This window comes from Ictidomys tridecemlineatus, chromosome 10 (genome assembly GCF_052094955.1).
Source record: "Ictidomys tridecemlineatus isolate mIctTri1 chromosome 10, mIctTri1.hap1, whole genome shotgun sequence".
Classification (NCBI taxonomy): Eukaryota; Metazoa; Chordata; class Mammalia; order Rodentia; family Sciuridae; genus Ictidomys; species Ictidomys tridecemlineatus.
In genome coordinates, this window is record NC_135486.1 from 51,153,372 (window position 1) to 51,176,654 (window position 23,283).

Here is a 23,283-nt window from a genome sequence, read left to right on the forward strand (position 1 = left end):
AAAAACATGGAGCCTCATAGATCATCTTGGGATTGTTGTCCTTAGAAAAGATTAAGGTAATTCTCATGGAACCCCTTGATTATATGTCACAGGAGAGTTCTTATAACACCACAGTTTTAGCCCCTCCCATTTGCTCTTTGGCTTCCTGTCTGGCAAGGTGATCTCTCACTACCCAGCATGCAATCACCAGGGTGATGCCATTTGCCCTGAAGCCCTCACCAGAGTTGAGCAGAAGCTTGCTCCACACTCCAGAAATGTGAGATAATAAAGCTCTTTTTAATATAAAGTTGTCTGCCTCTAGCATTTTGTTAATAGTAACAGAAAACAAACTCTTATCCATTTGATATCTCATTTAATAGAATAGAGCTTGATTATTTCATTATTTTTGCATTCAATGCACTGCAGTGTGTTGCTTGGTAAAGTATAATCAAGTCTGGGCACGATAACACACAGCACACACCTGTATTCCCAGAGACTCAGGAGGTTAAGGCAGGAAGATCAAAAGTTCGAGGACAGCCTCAGCAACTCAGGGAGGCACTAAGCAACTTAGTGAAACCCTGCTCAAAATAAAAAATTAAAACAATAATTTTTAAAGGGAGCGGGTTTGGGATGGAGTTCAGTGGTAAAAAGCATCTCTGGGTTCAAATCTCCAGTACCAAATAAATAATATATAAGTATAATGAAAGGGTCATTTTGAGGTCTCTTCAAAGGGTTCAAAGGGGAATGCTCAAAGATCCTTGAGACACCCTTTCTAAAACTTAAGTGAGGGTTTGAAATTCAAGATTCCTGATTCAACATCTGGTTCAGCTCAAAAGAAAAATCAAAATATGCAAAATCACCAAATACAGAGTACTCTAGGCATTAATCTCTCTTATAATGAGGAGGTCTATGGATTTTAAGAGGATTAGCTACAATTAAATATTCTCTCAAACTTTCCTTTTTTAAAAAATATTTATTTTTTAGTTTTAGGTGGACACAATGTTTATTTTTATGTGGTGTTGAGGATGGAACCCAGCGCCCCACGCATGCCAGGCGAGAGTGCTACCGCTTGAGCCACATCCCCAGCCCTCTCAAACTTTCCTTTTAATTACTGAGAATTAGATATGGAATAATTTAAACATCAAAGATAAATGGAATAATACAAATGAAATAATATAAACATCAAAGATAATTCTAAACCCAACAAATGGCAAGAATTTGATATATAATTCTCACATCCATCCACAGTCATTTTCTGGTCCCAATTCTAGTCAAGAACTTCATATAAGTTCTTGTGGGTGAATGAAAGATAAGAAAAGGAGACTAAGAGAAATGAAGAATGAGGAAATGAGAATAAGGGAATGAGAATTTGGCCCTAACCCATCCATTATAGGTAAAGAATACATACATATGTATTCTCCCTTGGGAGAACTGAGACATTACTCACACAAATCATTTTCCTCACAGCTTAATTTTTTCATGAACCCTAACTCAGAAGGTTAACTACACTGTGCTGAAAATTGAGGCTTTGAGATATAACAGGTAGGGCATAGGAATTGAAAGCCTGACCCAGTAGCTCCCAATCTTTTCAACAGATTAGAGGTCCTTTTATTATATTAACTAACCCCCTTGAACTTGACATTTAGAGTGAATCTGTCCAAAGAAACTGTATTCATGATTAATCTTTGTTCTTTCACAAGCAATCAAAGAGCTTAGTTTTTAAGCTAATAGGTATCACAGTAATGTATTGCTCATTTAGTGGTCTAAAATTCTGAAAATTAACTCAAGTCTACTTCCTGTGAGTACTAAGTTGAACTCTTCTACTCAGAACAGAATTATATTATTTACAAAGGAAAAGGAGATTCACACATATTATATAAGCTAACTCTGTTAATAAAAATACTAAACGATGGGTTTAACTTATTGTTTCTCTAATTCTACTTTAATGTCAACTTAAGAAATTAATAGAATGTCTTTACCAAATTGTGAGCTCCTTAAAGCCAGAATGGTGTCTATGTAACCTTTATAAAATAAAATGTGAATTCTGACTCATAGTAAAATTCAAACTTTCACTGAACTACATTTGTATTTTTCACCTATTCCTCCAAAACTACTGGCTTTCTTCATATTGCCAAAATAATTTTAAGTACCACATCATATTCAAACAAGTATGATACTATCCCAGAGCATTTATTGACATGTGGAAATGGACAGCCAGATTTCTTTAGTGCAATCATACACTATCGGTTTCCATTTTAACTTCTGATTCTATCACTGTTTAACTTTTCTTCTTATTGTTTACTATTTCTGCCTTCATTTAGGAACTGAATGCTTGTCTCATAGCCTCCAGTAGGTGCCTTTTCAAACCATGGTTAGCTTTCAAGTACAGCTTTGCTTATATTATCCCTCTTGGTCAAAAAATTCACACTGATCTGGAACTCACAGATCTCAAGGGCCCTTCTTGATCTGACTTACCTTTCTGAATTTATTCTCTCAGGTGAAACTTCTTCCTGATCTACAAACATGTCTCATTCTTCCCACTTTTGCACTTATATGGTATACCCCAGGCCATATATGCCTGACTTACCTTTCTGAATTTATTCTCTCAGGTGAAACTTCTTCCTGATCTACAAACATGTCTCATTCTTCCCACTTTTGTACTTATATGGTATATCCCAGGCCATATATGCCTTTCTCTCTCATCTTGCTTGCTAACTATTATCTGTCTTTTGAGAGCTGGCTCAAAAAGCCACTTTGTCATTTTGCCACATTCCTTGTTGCTCAAGTGAGAAGAAAGTTCATTTCTTTTTATACCACACAGCAATTTGTCTATCTGTAGATATGATTTTCCCCTCTTGTGTTATGACTGTGTTATTTCCCCTATAAGAATAGAAGATTCTTAAGGAAACACTTGTGTCTAATTTCTCTTTGCATACAGATGCATTCCAAGGATAGCTGAATTAACTTTCAATGAAAACCCCCATAAAATATGTCTTTACCAGGGAGTAAGGACAAAAGAGGAGGTTGGGGAAAATAGTGAAAAATTTCTACTTCTACCTTTTATTTCTCTAAATAAGTTAACCTGCACCACAAAATCTTTTTTTTTTCAAACATTAGCTATTTTAATAGTTCGAGAATACTTCTGCCCTTGCCTCTTTTAATTCCCATAATGAAATGATTCCCTGATAGTATTCTCACTATCCTTATCATATCTATAAAGAAACAGCTTTAGAGGCAGCAACCTGCTAACAGAGACAAAACTGTAGACTCTTGACTTCAAATTCAAGTTATTTCCACTATCATGAGAAATAACTTAAAATTTTGCTAAAAACCACAAAACTAAAAGTTTTTTTCTCTCCTTACTTACCCTAAAATGACTTCATTCAAAAGCCTTTTTAAGACCTTGAATTTAAAGGCAGAGAAATGTAATAAAAAAGTTATCAGCCTTTAGAAGATCCAATTCCTTTTATGCTTCCCTTTCAAGGTTTTGTCTGACTTTAGAAAAGTCCCATCTTTCCATGTCCCTAACTAGAAACTGGAAATGACAGTAGACATTTTAATCTTGCATATTGTGAAAACTGTGGTGGATAAATGAAGACGACTGTGGAAGAAGTATGAGAATGAAGCAGGACATGATGGCACCCACAAAAAAAGGGCATCCCACCCACCCAATCCCTAAACCTGTTTATTCATTTAATCCTGATGAGCAACTAGATCTCATCTGTTTCAAAACTATTATTTCTCTAGTAAGATTAGTTCATTTAAGAAACCTAAAAATGAAAGTAAAAAATACCATCCAAGGTTATCTTTGCAATGAATCTTTCCAGATACAAATTTATATAATTTCATAAAGGCCATATTAACAATGTACCCCAAGTACAGTGTATCAAAAACCAAATTTGTTATTCACCATAAATACTTCCTCTACAGCCATTTCTCACTCACTTCCTCTCTACTCTGGTTAATGGTACCATCCTTCACCAGTGGCCCAAATTGTTACACGTAGTTGTCATCTCAAAATATTCTCTTTCTTGGCATTACATCTTATTGACATGGTAAGAAGAAACTGACTGAGGACGCATGCAAAAGGCTAGAACAACGCCTTCACAGACAGAGGAGGCACAAAGTAAAATTTGGTCACTTCCTCCTCACTCTTTTCCTTTTCTCTCTCTACCATGTCACCAATATCATCACAATTGGTTTTCATGATGTAACTTGGCAGTGGAACCAGTCCATCACACTTGTCCTAAAACACAAACCTTATCATTTCAAACATTCATTGAACACTCTTCAATGACTCTTTATGATAAAATTCATACTACTACTCGGCAAGAACAATAGCCCTTCCAGTTGTTTCTTTTGGAATTCACACCATATAATTTTTCAGGGCCAAACCACAACATAGTTTATCTGTTGTTTCCCAACTGTTCCACATTCTCATGTATCCAAGTCTTTCTAAAATGCTTTATCACTGATGAGGTCTAATCCTTTTTCAAATAACAGCTCAAACATCTTATCCTCAAAGCTTTCCCTTGCTCTAGAATTTTCTTTGGTATGCCAAAAGCCTTTCTTCATACTCCGTTCACAGACTGCATCCTAATTTTGCTGGCCTTCTTTCTAGCTAGCTCCAGCCCAGTTATGAAGTTGTGGAAGGGAAGGAATAGACTTTATCATGTTAGTATCATTCCAGTGCCTACCCAGAACTTATATCCAAAACCTGTTAGCTGATGGCATTTTTCGTGACAGAAGCATGATACTGCTCCCACGAATATCATGAATCTAAAAGACTGGAAAATAAGATTACTATTATACACAAACTATTTCTAGAAACTTCTTGAGATTTTAAAATCCAATTAATTCCAAACATATTACCAAGAGTTTAAATAATTCTGACAATAAAAGTCACATAAACACTTACACTGGAAGGAACATCAGACCAAATTACCACTAAAGGAGAAAAAAAAAAGAATGAAGTCTCAATACTTATTATAAAATCTGATAAAAATTTTAATCACAAGGAAACATCTTTGACTATGCTCTCATTGACAAAAAATAGAAAAATAAATCTAGCAAAAGTTGTCTTTTAGCTAATGGTATTTTAAGGGTTTCCTTCTGGAAAGCTTTGCTTCATCTAGACTGAGTAGAACAAAAGCAGAATAATCTTGCTAGCTATGTATATCATTTTCTTTTAAAAAGTGGATTTAAAAAGTATTCCATTTCTAAATGATTTAGGCCTTTTACAAAATAAAACACTGTGCGAATTTATCTCCAACAATCGTCATAAGGACTGACAATGCCGTTTTACATAACTCATAACTATTATCTACAAAAAATTAAAGATGTACATGATAAATAATACAAATGAAATTATCAGTCTGAATAGTACAATTGTTTAAAATGGAATCAACTTCCATTGGAGAAAAGATATACTGTAGCATTTGGTCTAAAAGGAAGAGCATTAATTCAGCTCTTTTTCAAAAATGTTAGTACATGTGATGTTTTTTTTTAAATTCCAAATATAACTCACTGTATTTAGCACCTCCTGTACTTTCCAGTATATTAGATAATTGCACACCATGTTAAAAACAAAATAAAGAAAAACATTCTGCCACCCACCCTTTTCATAAAAAATGATCTCTCTCTCTCTCTCTCTCTCTCTCTCTCTCTCTCTCTCACACACACACACACACACACAGAGCATCTTGTAAAGGTCTCAACAACTAGACTCAAAGGAAGATGCTTTTCCTTAACTTAAACGAAATTGAGGATTTAGAGGACTTGGGAGATGGGAGAGGGGAAGAGGAAAGTAGGATTGTGTGATTGTTGGTTTTGCCAAGAAAAATGAATAATTGTCATATCCTCCTCTAAAGAACCATACAGGTAGGCACCTTCGTGGCAGTGGGCCTAAACTCTACATTAATCAGAAAAACACCTTTGTAGGGGAGGGAGTGGATGCATTTATACACCGAGCTTCAGCAAAAGATTTTGTTTTAACAAAGGTGTCCACAACTTTTAAAAGTCTGAAAATCACAATGACAGTATTTAATACTGACAACACTTAAAATAAAACAAAACAAACATTAAATACTGGAAAATGGTTTTTTAAAAAGTGGTAAAACATTAAAAAATAAGCAAGACTGATGACTGTAGTTGCTTTTCTTTTATGAAAGAGTATATTCTTTTGTTTCTCATCAGTTTTATTGGGCTATTTGTTTAGGGAAAAGACATGCAAATTAAGCTTTTTCAACTTGGTTTTGGCAAAAAAAGACAGTAGACAATTTCAGCAGAGAATTGGCTGGGAACCCAATGCAAACAGCTTTGGCAGGGGGAGTTATGAGCATACTGAGAAGTGATATTATTTGGTATGTCTGTTTAGTGAATGGGAGGGAATCTAAATAATAATACTGCAGTAAGAAACATACATGTTCTACTTTAATCTGCACAAGAAACTATAACCCTTTCCAAGGACACTCTTGCTGATTCTTAATATCAACCTCTTTCCATGTTCCTACTTCTGGGGCCAGTTAATACCATAAAAAATAAGAAATTAATGTTTAAAGTAATTTATGAAAACAGGAATTTCCTAAATATATCAATCAGACTATTTAGAACACTGACCATTATAATGTTTTGCTTTCTCCAGTGGAAAAAACTAAGGAATCAAAAGCTTGTTTGCCAGTGACTTGATCCACAATGCAGAGATGTTTAACATGGACCAGCTCCTCCCACCATTATCTTCCTCTATTTTTGGGGGGGGGTAAAAAGGGATTGAACCAAGGGGCACTTAACCACTGAGCCACATCCCCAACCCCTTTTATGTTTTATTTAGAGACAAGAGTCTCACTAAGTTACTTAGGGCCTTGCTAGGTCACTGAGACTGGCTTTGAACTTGCAAAAAAATCCTCCTGTCTCAGGCTCCTAAACCACTGGGATTACAGGCACGTGCCAACCCCATTATCTCTGTTTCCTTAGTCCCTAGTATTATTGGTTGAGACTGTGACAGAAAAGAGAGTATCAAAGTCAACTAAGAAGAACTCTGTTAATTTTTTTTTCTTTTTGGCAGACCAAAATGATTCTGCAGCTAGTGAAATGATGGGTGAGTCTCCTGTTTTGCCAACCTTTCTATATGTGAAACACTGTTTCTTAATGAGTTTACAAGAGAATATAACTGAGTCAGGCCTGTAATCCCAGCAACTCTGGAGGCCAAAGCAGGAGGATCCCAAATTCAAAGCCAGCTTCAACATCTTAGACCCTAAGCAACTCAGGGAGACCCCATCTCAAAATTTTTAAAAAAAAAGAAAGAAAGAAAAATTTAAAAGACCTGGGATAAGGCTCAGTGATTAAACTTCTCTGGGTTCAATCCCCAGAGAATAAATTAAATTTTAATGAAAGAATGTAATTGAGTCTTTTCACATTAAGACAATTACAAAGGATCAGCATTATTATCATTTGCACTTTGAAAGCAAACTATGAGACTATTCACTGACAAAAACAATCCTTTCCATTTGGTTAAAAAAAAATAACAAGATGAACATTCTTTTGAACTATGCTAACAACATTTAATTCCTAATATCAATCTGAAAACTCAGAAATAAAAATAATGGTAGTCTGTGTCAAACATGGATAAGATAAATATTATCATACTTATTTTCTGAACTGTGGAATTGACCTATTTAATAAAATACTGATGCCTTCAAGAAAAGCAGTGACTTATCAAGAGAGAATACAGACTTTCCTATGCTCTTTTCAATAACTAGAGACAAATCAGAATGAGTTCCAGTGGTTTATTTCCTCAAAATAAATAAAACATGATAAGATACAAGTTACCTATAGATATTGATTTCCTCATGTACAGGAAGAACAACATTAAAGTTTCTGTAAGATCCCAAAATTCTTGCTCTAAATGTCACATGTGAAGTAGACTAACACACGAACTAAATGTTTAAATCCCCTTTTTGGAATAAGGCAAGGTATAAATATAACCTATTTATAATAAATTTTAAAATTTTATACCTTCCACAAAATATCAAATTTTCGTCTGAATAACTCTTCCTATTAAAAGATATAAATTCTGCTCATAATGGAGTTATATGATTAGAATCATTACTGAACACAATACTGGAAAGAGTAATCATTTGCATTGTTTTTATAATGTAACATTCATTTTTCAAATTATAAAATCTATTTTCCCCAAAGAAATAAGCACACATTGGTGTATTTCTTTTTATTTCATAAACCAAACAAAACTGAGCTTATCCATGACACAAATACAGCTTTAAACCCTAAGGTTTTTAAGTGAATTATTCATAAACATCTTCAATAAGCAGCATCAGAAGAAATGCAATTCCCGGCTTGTACCACCTGAGGGCACTCCTCAAACTTCAAATAACTTTTGGAATTAGGTTTTAATCTCCAAGGAAGGAGAACTTGTTCTACTTGAAGTTCATGGGCTCAGTAGTGGCTTAAAAAATGTGTTTCAGAAAAAGTGTGTTTCCTCATTTAAAAAAAAGATAATTATGCATTATTCTTTCCTACTGTATGACCTCATGTTCTAGCAATAAAAACTGAATTGTTACAGCAGGAGACACCAAACTAAATAACTTCATATGTGAAGGTTAAAAACAAAGGATCATCCTTCTAGACTATTACTGTCAACACATAAGTTCACATTTTTGTAGAAAATAAAAGAAATTCAAGAATTACTTGAAATAAATATATCATTTAAAGGCTGACAAAAAGATTTGCTTCAATGTATCCAAAGCACTTCAGTTTAAGAACACAAGGAAAGTATAGATACCTTACCTGCTTCCTGTGAATTTAACACTTCTAAGGCATGCATCATGGCACTTGCGAAGACATTGGCATCCTCTTTGCTGCCAAAGTTGAGACCATACACCTGCCTGGCATCTCGCCATTGGTGGAAGGTTTGTGTAGCTTGATTGTACTTCAACCCTTTAGGAATGGCACAATTTATCACAACCTAAAAGACAATAATTATTTATAAAGATCAAGCTAATAACTGGCAAAATCAAGGAGATAGACAAATCCTAACTACATACTCACTCAAATTTATTCCTAATATACCTTGTCAAAAATGGTAAACAGTAATCTAGAGTCAAAGCAATTTTCAGTTCTAAATCTGACAGAAGTTAATCCATCTGATGGTTAAAAAATAAATCAACAAAACAGCTGAGTGTGGTGGCCCACATCCAGCAGCTTGGGAGGGTGAGGCAGGAGGATCCAGAGTTCAAAGCAAGTCTCAGCAAGCGAGAAACTAATCAACTTAGCGAAACCCTGTCTCTAAATAAAATACAAAAAAGGGCTTGGGGATGTGGCTCCGTGGTTGAGTGCCCCTTGGGTTCTATCCCTGGTACTGCCCCCCCCCAAAAATATATATGTACATATATATGTATATATCAGCAAAATAAAAGCACATCTGTTCCTCTCATTTGTTATAAGTTCTATTTTGTTTACTGAAGTAATATAAACATATAAATAAAATACTAACACCAGAAAGGCCTTAAAGACTCCTGCCCAACCCCAAAAGGGCACTAATCACATTTCAATATCATGCACTAGTTTTGCAGGTTTTTTGATTTTATACAAGAACAGTTACACATTATGTTTGATAAATGTATCTGCCTTTTCTTTAAAATAACCTTTATAAGAACCACCTATTTGTTGCATGCAGTTAAGCTTCATTCATTTTCATTGCTTTATGTGGTATTCCTTCGTATAAGTTGTGTTTATTTACTCATTTGCCCATTAATGAACATTTGGACTATTTGTAGTTTGGGGTTACTACAAACAATGATATTATGAACATTCTACTAAATGTCTTTTGGTATACACTAACATACATTTTTGATGGGTATATACCCAGAGGTAGAATTAGCACAGGCTATATGCATGTTCAACTTGAGTAGAAAACTCCAAGTAGCTTTCTAAATTGGTTGTTATCAATTCACTCTCACAGCCACATATAACAGTTTGTGCTACTCAACATGCCACACAGTATCATAACTGGTAATGGTGGTTTTTATTTTAGCAATTTTTTTTTCAGTTTTCAATGGACACAACATCTTTATTTTATTTTTATGTGGTGCTGAGAATCAAACCTAGCGCCCCGCACATTCCAGGCAAGCACGTTACAGCTTGAGTCACATCCCCAGCCACACTTTATTTTAGCAATTCTGAGGTACAACTATTTTATTATTATGTTTTAGCCTGTGCTTCCCTGATTAGTAATGAGGTACTTTCCCTGTACTATCAAGATATCTTCTTTTGTGAATACTTGCTTAAATTAATAAATCTCTGGCCCATTTTTCTCCTGAGTTGTCCATCTTTTTCTTTATTGATTTGTACATTCATTTTGTACATTCTGCATTGTGGTAAATTATCTCTTTCCATTTCATGACTTACCTTTTCACCCTTAGAAGTGTGTTGATGAACAGAAGTTATTCACTTCTATTCAGTTCAAAATAGTGATCTTTTCCTTTATATTATTAATACTTGTTTATGTCCTGTTAGGAAATGTTTCTCAATCCCAAGGTCATAAAAATGTAATGCCAATTTATATAAGCTCTATTGTTTTACCTTTCACATTTGCATCCCAATCCAACTAGAATTGATTTATGCCTATGATGTGACATAGGGTTCAAGTTCCTATTTGTTTCAGTATGGCTGTCCAGTTGATTCAATTCATCTGTAACTGTGCTGCAGGCTTAATTTTTTCATAAATCAAGTGTCCTTATGACTCTATTTTGCCCTAATGGTCAATATGCCTAACTTTTTGCCAACACAATAGTGCCTAATGCCACTTCAAAGGCCACTAAAGTTTGTTTTCTTATTTCATTCCTTAATATTACTTTGGCTATTTTCAGTTCTTCATGTAAAGCTTTCATTTCATACTCTGGTTGTCAATTTGTCAATTTCCACCAATAATTTTTGGGATTTTGATTAAGATAGAACTGATCAATCTATAATACCATAAAATTAATCTAACTGATGAATATCATATACCACCCTCTAATTATTTTGTATTTAATGCTTGATAGGGGTCTTGAACACTTTTTATTAATTTTATTAAGTATCTGATAAATTATAACCTGAGGATTTTTACATAATGATAATGTACCCAGCTTTGTTAAAATATTTATTAATTCTAATCTATTATTAACCTAATATATTTATAAATTCTAACTATTTTAATCTACTATTAATCCTAATGATTATATTCAGGTCCCCCCCCACAATTATATAACCATGTCATCTAAAATAAACATCAGCTTTATTTCTTCCTTTCCAATTCTTATATATTTTAATTCTTTTCTTACCTTCATACACTGATAGGAAATGAAATCCAACGCTGAAAAGGCATAATGATATCAAGTATCTTTTCCTCTGAACTGATATTAGAGGGGAAACTTTCCCAAATTCACCCTTAAATATAATCTTTCACATAATACTTTTATACATAATTTTAAACAGACTTGGGAAGTACTCTGATTCCTTGAAAGCTATGAGTTTTCACCATGACTGCACGTTATCAAGAGTTTTTTTGACATCTCTTGAGATGCCCATGTGTTTGGCTTTTCTTTTTTACTTGGTTTTACTTGCCTATTCTTTAATTCCTTTTGGGGGGAGGCTAGGGGAGATACTGTGGATTGAACCCAGGACCTCATGCATGCTCACAAGCACTCTAACCACTAAACTGCATCCCCAAATCCATATGACAGCTTATTGTTTCTCAAAAGTTTTTTTTCATAGACTTCTCTTAGAGTTTAAGCTATGAGTACTTTACAGTGGTTAATATGATGGATACACACACATACACACACACACACACACAGTTTACTTTGTATTTATCAAACTTAAGTTTTATAGCATTTCTAAGCTGATGTTCTTTCATCACTTTTAAAATTTTTGTTTACTGTCCTTTGGATTATTGTTTCAGTCTTATTCTTTTCTCTTCTCCTAGGACCCTATACATATATTATACATTTTCTCAGTAGTCCATAAGTATCTTGAGTTTTTTTTTTTTTAATGTTATCCCATCTTTGCTTAGATGCCTTGCCTTCAGTCTGAATAGTTCTTTTTGACCTATATTCCAGTTCACCAATTATTTTGAATCTTTTCTAATTTGTTGTAAACCCCATCTATCACTGAGTTGTTTAATAGCAGGCATCTCTCAACCATGATGGATTTTGCCCCAACTGGACTCTGTAGCTCTGAAATTCAGGTGCAGCCTCCAATCTGAGAAAGTCACCCAACCCAGCAGGTGTCATGCTGGCAATCACAGGAAACCACTAAGCCTGTCTTGGGAGAAGAACCAGGCCCCCTTCGGCCCAGAAGGGGTGGGAGAATGGAAAGCACAATTTGTGGCTCTGTAAAGCCAGCTGCTACTTCCAAACCTAGAGTCCACACAATGATTTCTTTGTGAGTTTGCTTCCTGGCCTCAGAATTCAAGTGAAAGTTTTAGAGCTAGCCTCTACCTTCTGGAGTTGGATTTTCAGGAGCCAACTGACTTCTGGAATTGTCTTGGGAGGATAAGTGGGGAACAGGTCACTAACGTCTCACCTGAATAGCTTGTGTTTTATAAGCTACTGGGTATTATGCTGAGGTGTGTCTTTTTTTTTTTTAATACTGTATTTTTGTATGCATTTTGCAGAGTGATATTAACTGTTTTTATATAAGAAAAAAACTCCTGGGCAATTCTGTTGCAAGGGTCTGATTTTATTTTGAAATGCAAGTTTACATGAAATTTTGTATTTAGTTATGATTACTGATTATCTGATTTTAAATTGTTGCCTTCTGGGACATTTGTTTAAAAAAAAAAAAAAAAGCATTTCTGATAATACCATTAACTACATTACCCAGTAGGTCTATCCTATGATTGTTCTTTTTGTCTCTTTGTATGCCTGGATATTTTGATTAAGTGTCAGACACTGGGTATAGACAAATATATAGAAATTTTGAGCCCTACAATGATGTTAAAATTTTTCCAGAGAGACTTACATTTGCTTCTGGCAGGCAGCTCAGAAAACTAACAGATTCAAATTATCTTTATCTATACAGTGATTGAAATAATTAGTGCCTGTAAAAGTCAGTCTAATTCTAAATCAAACTTCTTCCTACAGTATGGGCTTCTGGGTTCATGACCTGAGAGAATACTAAGACAATCCCCCCACTTCATTAGCAGAGCCTAAACTCTAATTTTGGTTATATTTGACCCAGATGTCAATCTTCCAAAACTCTGCTTGTATCCTCAGTCCCCTTTTTCAAAACTTACATTATGTCTCTAGGAGAACAGAGATCTTAGCCAGAAGAAAGCAGGGCTTACTTCTCTGGCTCTTTATTCTGTCAGATCACAGACCAATAATTCTTCACTGCCAGATAAACTCTCCAAATAGATTTTTTTCTTTTTAATATTCTATGCCTTTGCTTTAGTACTCAGACAGGTTCTACCTAAATTAACTTCCCCATCAATTCCCAAGCTTGAATTTATTTTTAAATCATAATAATCTCTTGAAGATATTAAGTAAAATAAGCCAGACACAAAAGGACAAATATGGTATATTTCCATTTATACTAACTACCTAGAAGAGTCAAATTTATAAAGACAGAATAAGTAGTTACTAGGGGATGGAGGAGGGGAAAATGCAATGTTATTACTTAATAGATAACAGTATTTCAGTGTGAGGTGATAAAAAAAAAGTTGGGAGATGGCTGGTGGTGATAGCTGCTCAACAATGTGAATGTACTTAATGCCACTGAATGCTTAAAAATGGTTGAGATAGTAATTTTAATGTTATGTATATTTTGTCACAATAAAAACTATATAGTGACCTCTTACTGTGTGGTTTTTATAAATACAGAGATGAGACCACAAATCCTTAGCTACTAGAAACCCAAAGCCACCATAATTTCATAGTATTGGAAAATAATCCCATTATATGGCAAATTTATATTCCAGTGGGTGAATAGCTTAAAAACAGCAGACAAGACAGAAAATAGGCTCTACTTAAGTTTTTTAATTTTCTGTATCTGAATGTGAGAAATAGGTAAAGACATTTTTTTGCTAGAATCAAATTATATTAGGTAAATGGTTCAATTCTTCTAACATAAAAATGGTTTAATTTGAATCAGTTGTTTCATTCATCTAACCTTTAAGAAGTAATAACACTTAAGTAATCTTTAAAGAGGAAGTACATGTTTTCACTTAAAGATTTAAATGTCCATGAAGCATGTGATCATACTTCATCATAAACTTAAGCTCCATGCTTCTTCACACCCAGTGAGACTGACTCTGAATTGGTGATTTATTCTGTCCTACATTTTTAGTCTGACCATAACAGAGTAAGCAGTGCAGCAAACACCTAGTTCCTTGAGACTTAGCTTAGTATTACTCTTGCCTATAAAGACCCATGACCCCTTTGCCAATCTTCTCTACTCACTGGTGATTCTTTTATACTTCTGCTGTACTATGATTTGTATTTATCAAAACTGAAACATTTAACAGTATGTCTTTGCTTACAAACTTAACATTCACATTCTTTAATATTATCTTTCAAGGTCAGAAACTTTATATAAAACTTAGGTATTGCACCTAGACATATTAAGAACTTAATAAACATTAAACAGAAAATGAAATAATTTGAATATATTCCATTTTACAAATAAATGGTGGGTGGCTTTTTAAACAGTGATTACTACAGAAAAACTGGATGTTTTTAGTAAATTATAACAATGTGCTTCCACTGGCAACAACCATTTAAGAGATGCAACAACATACCTTGAAATGACAGGAAATCTATTATTCATTAGATTTATTCTCAGGTACATTATCATTTATTATTTTAGCTAGCATTCTTATAAAATTTTATTTTCTAATTGCTAGCTATACAAAAATGTTACTAATTTTTAAATACTGGTCTTGTATCTAATAACCCTGCTTAACAATCTTTCTAGTGTTTATAATTCATCTGCAGATACTTAGGATATTTTTTATACGGAGAATTATATCACTGATGAATAATAAGGCCAGCTGTTCCTTTCAATCCTTAAACCTTCTATTTCTTCATCTTTGAACTGCTAGGTTAACTAGAAGGTCCTCTGCAACACTAAATGAAAAGTGATTAAAGCTGAAACCTTAAATTTATTCACAGTTTAATGGAAATGCTTTCAACATTGCACAATCCAATAAAATATTTGCTGTACCTTTATATTATCCACATTATCAGCTTAAAAAACTTTTATGATTAATTGGCTGAGAATTATTATGAATTGATGTGAATTTTATCAAATTGTCTTCCTGAATCTCTTGTTAAGCTGTGTCTATCTAAGGACAGCTTAGATGTCCCACAGTTTCTATATGTAGTAGCTTATCACTAAGGTCCAAGTATTATTTCCCAAATATTTCCTAGTGCTCATAATGACTTCATCTTACAGTCACAAATATTTAGAAGCATGACTTTTAATTTCTTTTTTTTTTTTTTTTGATCATGCTAGGGATCAAACCCAGGGACTTTCACCCACTAGGCAAGTAAGCTGTATCCCTGGCACTTCAAATATTTTAAGAAACACTTATTTGTCAAAATTCAAGTCACAAAACAGCTTAATTACAAATTTTTACTGTTTCATATAGAAATTTCCTGGCTTACACAAACATTTTTCTACTTATTTTTAAATATTTATTTTCTTTTCTGTCAACATACTTTCAGGACCATTCATTAATATTAACAAATGATCTATTCACTAACCCTTTACAGCTATTAATTCAGAATGCTGTATTAAAAAATGTTCATCAGGGGCTGGGGATGTGGCTCAAGGGATAGAGGGGGCTCTTGGTATAGAGACTGGGGAGACATCAAAGGAAGGCCATGCAACACAGCAGGGAAACTGGAGTACAAACGGCAAGGAGAGAAACTAAGGAGGAGAAAGAAGAGTGAAAGGGGAAGGAAGAGTAACTAAGAAAAAAAGGTAGCATGAGAAGGTCAAAAAAGGGGCAAGTTGAGATAGTCTGTGTACTTCATCAGTAGATTTTGTCAATTTATTAAGTTGTTTTCTGTAGACTTGACTTTAGATGTGACAGTTTCTCTCCAGGAGTACACTGCATTTACTTTTATCAGTTGTCCCAACAGTTTCACATCTGTAGCTGGTGTTTGTTAATAATTTCTCACCTGGAGTTGTGAGAGTTAAGTTATAGTTTCCATTTCTAAGGAAAGTTCCTAAACCAGGTCATACAGAAACAAATTCCTTTGCCTCCCTGTCCTGATAGCAAGGATTTGTCTTAGTCTTCTTTTTATGGGATGTAGTCTCCCTGAGAATCCCAGTTTTTTGCATAGATTTCAGTTTCACAGCCCAAATTTAATAGGCCCATAAACCTTACATATGCATATGACAAACCAAAGTCCCTAGCTATTCCAGTTCATAATTTCCATCCTAAAACTCAAGGTACTACAGCATCTGTTAACACACTCTACTACCACTGTGCTAGTGACAATCCTAGAGATCTACCTTTTTTAAGTAACACCTCAACTGGGCATTGAAAATTTGTTTTATTTTTCCTGCATGTATAGCAGAACAATTTTTACATCTGTTGATTCCAACATCTTTGGAAAATATTTTTTTTCCAAAAGTATTTTATAAATCTAAAATAAAAGTTTTTGCTGCTATTGGTATATAGTTAATGCTAATAATACCCTATCTACCTTTCCCTCACACTATTGCTCCTGATCTCTTAGGGACCAAGAAATCACATAATCAGATAATCCAGTTAGTTTTCTGGAAATACAGAGTAGAGAATTATTCCAGGTATGAATTGAAACCTTAATATCTACCATTTTTTTCCCTATCATATATAAATTTAACAATATTTTCTGTTTCTTAAATAGTCCTTCATTTTTGTTTGTTCTGATTTTACTTTAGATTACAAAAACTAACTAGTTGGAAGGCAAGAAGATTGAATGAAGGTTTATATAGGATTTAATTCCAAATCTTCATCTAAATTCAGGTTTTGTAAAAAGTAGAAAGGGTGAGGAGACAAACCTATATTCAGTTTTTCCCAGACAGTGTATTTTGATTAGTTTTTGAAGCACTACTTTTTTTTTTAAACTGAATATACTAAGTTTTTAGGTATATTAAATCATCTTAAAGTAAAAATATATCGATTCTTACCTGATGGTCCTGAATCTTCCTGCCCACCACTCTGAATGTATTGTTGCCTGTATGGTGATATATATGAACTCTGCTGAACCCAGTTGAGCCACCGGCTGGCACCCATTTCTTATTGGCATCATCATAAACCATCACAGCAGCTCTTGCCTGACAGATACTCTGTTCACTGTAAAAAAGAAAATATTCAAACATAAGGTATTTATAATACACTAGGTGTCCCACATACCATGTAAGTCAGGATAAACCAACTTGACAGTCGATCAATTACTATGTGCTAGAAACAGCAGCGAGCAGCTCAAAGGTGGAGTCTAGTGGAGAAGACAAACGAAAACATGAAATGTAATAAGGGACCAAAAAGAACAGACTAAGATGCACAAAGGAGCTCACAGATAAGCAACAGAAAAAATCTTTTCTTCTAAATGTGAATCTTATTCATTAATCTAAATGCAACTAAAACTTACAATTTACTAATCATCATTTAATATATGTTTATTACACACAGGTGACCTGTCTGTGATTACCTATTCTTTACTGACAAAATATCTTTATTATCAGATCACTTCAAGATCTGGAACAAACTCAAGTAAGCACTATCTGTCCCTTAAGACATGGGAGTCGCCACTAACAAGGAACAACAATGTGAGTAAATCCTTATTTCCTTTTGGGCAAGTTAATATCCTGTGCTTAAACATTTTTGTTTTCACTTTAAAAAGTGTAAAAGTAAAATGAGATGAATTCTAAGTATCCTATTAGGTTTTAATTTCTAACCTCCATAAATAAACAGAAAAAATAAAGTACCAATTCTATGAGGTAATCTTAAGTCCTAATTCCACTGGTATCAATAATTAGTTACCAAATGAGATTGAGATAAAATATAGAGGACTGGTCACTTTCATATTAAGCAACAGGTTAACTTTTCATATATGCTGTTTACTCTTGGGTGAGAAACTGATTCAAGTATTACCTTATTCCATGCTATTTTTTTTAATCAAATGCCAAAAGTGAACAACAAAAACAGGCATGTTGACTATGCAGACTATTATTCCAATTAAAATAACTTGAGCTCTACATCAATAAGCCTTATGATACTTCCGAGGCTTACACAGTAGTCAATGAAGATGCTCACAGGTGGCTCAGGAAACCCCTACCCTGGACAAAAGCACTACTCATTCTACCAATTTCAGTTTCAAGGATGTCAAACAAATCATAAGGGTTCTTCCCAAATATACTCAGAAACAAAAAGCCACCTTCACACTTTCCCCTTACTCATGCTTTTGTCAGCCCATCTAAGACTGAATGCAGCTTTGCAGGAGGGGATTGTGTTTCACTCTTTTCCTGGATTTGATGACAAGATCATGGGAGACCTAAAGAGGTCAAAGCACTGACAAATAAATTGTACCAGAAGGACAAGGTGATAACTTCCCAGTTTCCCATTGAGGAAATTTTACAAAAACTAACTTGTAATAATATTGGCATAGCAAACCCAGTGGTACTGTCTAAAATTTTTTTGGTAAAATATTTCTGGAAATAGAAACATGCCAATGACTAAAGCTTGAATTATTTTTTTTTAAGTTGATTAAAGGACATTTGACAGTACAGCAGTTGAAATCTCTTCATCACTCACAAAGGAGATTCTTGCTAAGCGAGAACTTTTACATAATTCAATACAAAAATTACAGGAAACAAGGGAAGGCAAATTTCTTCTTACAGCTTACAACTTAAGTAACAAATTTACTTACAGTAAATAATCAGTTAATAAACCTGTAAGTTAATAAAGAACAGAATTTTCCAAAGTTAGTATTTTGGGGCCTACATTCTGTCACCTAACGTTCAAGAAATAATATACCTTTGAAAAGTTCCCATGAGATTATATAAACTAAAGCAATAGCTTATTTTATAAATTAGATGACTCTATTTCCCCCCCAAAAAATAATGTTTTAAAAAAACAATAAAGTAAATCTAAAATCAAGGAAGCTAGATATAATGCTCCAGAGTGGGTTGCTAGAGAAAGTCCAAATATTGTATCACATGGTTTAATTGAACAGCTGAGACAAGCACTTCATTAATCAAGCATATCCATATCAAAGGGTTCTAAGTTCACAAATTCAAACAAACCTGTGGTATATAAAAAATACTTAGTCTTTGTCACTGGTTCCAGGCACAAACCTGGATCAAAAGTATTCAGAAAAAAAAAAATTACAGGGCTGGGGATGTGGCTCAAGCGGTAACACGCTCGCCTGGCATGCGTGCAGCCCGGGTTCGATCCTCAGCACCACATACAAACAAAGATTTTTGTGTCCGCCGAAAACTAAAAAATAAATATTAAAAAATTCTCCCTCTCTCTCTCTCTTAAAAAAAAATTACAGTAACTCAACAAGTATAGAGCCCCCACATTAATCCCTAAACAAAATAAGAACAAGTTACACAGAATTTACATTGTATTGGGTATTATAAATAATCTAGAAATTGTTTGAAATATATGGGAGGATATACAGAGGTTCTGTGCAAATACTAAACCATTTTATGAAAAGAACTTGGTATCCCCCAGAGGATCTTGGAACCCACCCCTTGAGGTTATTCAACGACAAAACTCTACATACAAACTGCTTAGTCAACTATCATCTGATTACTTCAATTTCCCTGAGAAAGCTATAACCACAGTAATAAGGACAACTCAAATGAACATATTCAGAAAGCCAAGAAAGGTAAAAAAAAAATGAAAGGAAAAAAATAGCTGATTAGTTTTCTGATGAACATGAAATCTTCAAAATGAGATGTCATGGACACAATCCAACTCTAAAAACAAAAATTACTAGAAGCCAAAAATAAAGAAGAAAAAATAAGATCTGAGCACTTACATATTATTGGAGAAGTAGTAATAACCATGTGAGTATCTGGCAAACTGTGAAAGGACAAGCTAAATCTAAATAACTCTATTCTAGAAGATATCAGGCAAGCAGAGAAGCCTCGTGAAGGCCCAGTCCCTGAGGTTTAATGACATTGCACTCCATCCTCCCATTCTTCTTCACAGCATCTGTTTCACCAGAGACAAGCATGCTGTGGTACATAAAAAAATACTTAGTCTTTGTCACTGGTTCCAGGAACAAAGCTCAGAAAACCTTTGGACTCTCCTGATAAAGGTCTCTGGTATGATAATTAGATGACTCCAGGCTGTAGCGGTAACTAAATAGCTTAAGGAGGATAGGGCCTGGTGACCAAAAATACCAATGGAGGATTAGAGAACTGGAACTCAGCCTACCACACACTCCAACTCTGGGGAGGGGAGATTGACTTCAATTACCAATGACCAAGAATTTCATCAATTATATCAGTGTAATGAAAACACCATTAGTACAAGGCCCTGGGTTCAATCCCTAGCACCACCACACAAAACAAAATAAAAACAATGCCATTAATAACCTTGAGGTGCTGGAAGCATGTTGTATGAAACAGGAGGAGAAGCTTCAGGTCCCCCACTCCACCATACCTTGACCTATACATCTCTTCTATTTGGCTGTTCCTGAAGTGTATCCTTCATAGTAGACCAGTCACACCAAAGTACTTTCCTGAGGTCTGGGAATTGGTGGTAGAGAGATGGGATTTGGGGGTAACTATGGAATTCGTAGTTGCTGGGCAGACATGTGGGCAGGCTGTGCACTCCATTTGTAGCTGGAGTCTGAAGTGAAGGCATTCTTGTAAGACTGAGTAATAACCTGTGGGGCCTATGTTAACCCCAGATGGTTAGTGTCAGAATTTAACTGAACTGGTGAAGACCAGGTTGGTGAAAGGGAAAAGACTGCTCATGGGAGGAAAAGAACTAAAAAATAAAATAAAAAAACCTTCATATATAATACACAAAATAAACCAGTGGTACCCAGGTTAAGGGTTTCATTAACCTGCAAACTTCAAAACAGATTAAGTCAATCAAAACAGAATTAGCAGTCAATATTTTGGTGTATTTGCCAGGTAGAGAATTAGGGAGGGCATCATAACTCACTAAAATGAGAATGGTTTTGGAATCTAAAAATAGGAATAAAAAAATCCCAAGCTGGAGTTGTGGCTCAGTGGTAGAGCACTTGCCTAGCAAGTGTGAGGCACTGGGTTTAATCCCTGGCACCACTTTTTAAAACAAAATAAAATAAAGCTATTTTGCCCATCTACGAATAAAAAATATTTTTTAAAAATCCCAAAATAAAAGACAAATCATAAATGTAATAACTTCAACTATCTAGGTAATACTCTACATTAACCATAATTTCTTTCCTGCCCCTCTACTTTTCTCTGATCCAAAGTATGACTCTCCTTAGTCACCACAGAAATTACTTCTACATGTATATTAATGTGTATACAAACAATAAAATGATGCAACTTTATACGACCATCCTGCCTACACAATGAAAGCCTCAAAAATGAAAACTGGTTAGTCTTCAAAATCCTCAGTCAGCTGGAGATTAAAATAGAGCAAACTTTGTTATATGCATTTACGAAGATGAACTCCACTTTTCTGTATAACTATAATGCACTAATGTTAAAAAAAAGATTTAGTCAGTGAAGTAATACAAAAAGATTAAATTAGTAAATTACTAATCTACAGTCTTATGAAGATCACTAAATTAACTATAAATAAAAACTGGACTTTGTTGTTGTTGTTGATGATTATACTTCATTTTCCGTATGTTAATTTTGGTATTTGTCAAAGATATATTACATTAGAAGACAGCTGGGTGTTTTTTAAAAAGTCTAAAACCCATGAAACTACATTGTAATTGTGTAGCTTTCTCAGAGTATTCATTTCTGAATATAGTTAAATTACCTAAGCAGGTATATATAATAGTATAGAACACTTGCCAACTTCTATTCTCATAGGCAGCAAAGAAATTTTTCCTGGTATTTAAGCAGACAAGAACTGTGTATTCTTGTATACACTAATTATTGATAGTAATACAGTAAAGCTGTCTTTAACAACAGCAATTTGTTGATTCCAGTTGCAGGGCTGGGGATGAAGTTGGTAGAGCCACTTATCTATAACATACCTGAGATCCTGAGATAGAGTAGGCTACATAATACACCACTTACTAATCATTACCTGTCCAAAAAAAAATGCATGAATATGAGAATATCTGGCACATACGAGCTTTTTAATGCTTGTTCATTAAAAATGACATTTTGACAAAAATCCTACTTATTAAGACCAGGATCAAATACTATTCCTTCTATTAAGTCTTCCTGAGGTCCCCAAAACCAGAAATAATTTTTCCTTCCTCTGAATTCTCTTACTATTCATTCATTTCTCAAAAAACAAAATTCTCTGGAGAGATAATGTGTGTGCCATAAAAAGGTTATATTTTACTCCAAGTGTACTAGGAAGACACTGAAGGGCTTTAAATAGAACAAGACTTACATTTTGGAAAAATGATTCTAGTTATTACGCAAAGAAGGGATTCTTGTGTCATAGAAATTAAGAATGAAAGCACAAATACCAGACTAGAAAACGAGAAGGAAGCATGTGGTATATAATGTTGGAAGTACAGCAGAAAGAACTTGCAGATATATAAGACCCAAAAGAGGGAAAGCAAAAGAAGAAAAATTATGGCTATACCTAGCATTTTACTGATACTTGGTTTAAAAAATTACATGAGACCATCATTTTAAACCAAGATCCTACACTAGGCCCCCAAAGGCAAAACAGATCTGACAAAATCAACGTGGAGTCTCTCATATTAAATGTGACACAATCAAACTAAAACTTCTTAAAGGAAGCAGAGAGAACCAAAAGCATACCAGATTTTCAAAAGGGGAGATTCCAGACCACTTGATTCAGTGTAATTAGAGAAGCCCCCTCTGCTTTAACCCTTACCAAAAAGTTAACCAATCTATTTATTATTCTTTTCCCTTGTTCCCAAATTACAAAATTCACTGTTTTGCTATTGCCCAAGGGAAGCTATCTTTGTTTTGTATAATGATGGCTGCCAAATTCACAAATTATACACAAAAGCCATTTATAATAAAATTTGTTGTAATTTTAGTTTTTTAGCAGTTCTGGCAACCAAGAAAGGGACCCCCAAAACACTGACTGCTACTCCCAAGACTACAGAAAAACACAAAAGAAGCACTGTTTACCCCTCT

The 23,283-nt window shown here is 34.3% G+C and overlaps 2 protein-coding genes across 2 annotated transcripts in view; both read right to left on the reverse strand.

Annotated features, from left to right (window-relative positions):
• The window catches only part of Enah (ENAH actin regulator), a 123,863-nt gene that overhangs the window by 58,430 nt on the left and 42,150 nt on the right, over window positions 1–23,283 (reverse strand). The window contains exons 2-3 of the mRNA XM_078024677.1: window positions 17,158–17,323; window positions 8,782–8,959 (exon numbers count right to left, since the gene is read on the reverse strand). Of these exons, the coding sequence (XP_077880803.1) occupies window positions 8,782–8,959; window positions 17,158–17,323 (344 nt within the window). The remainder of the gene's footprint in view (window positions 1–8,781; window positions 8,960–17,157; window positions 17,324–23,283) is intronic.
• Window positions 17,178–23,283, reverse strand: part of LOC144367248 (uncharacterized) — a 77,564-nt gene continuing 71,458 nt past the window's right edge. Inside the window, exon 2 of the mRNA XM_078022910.1 lies at window positions 17,178–17,323. The gene's annotated coding sequence lies outside the window, so the exon portion shown is untranslated. The remainder of the gene's footprint in view (window positions 17,324–23,283) is intronic.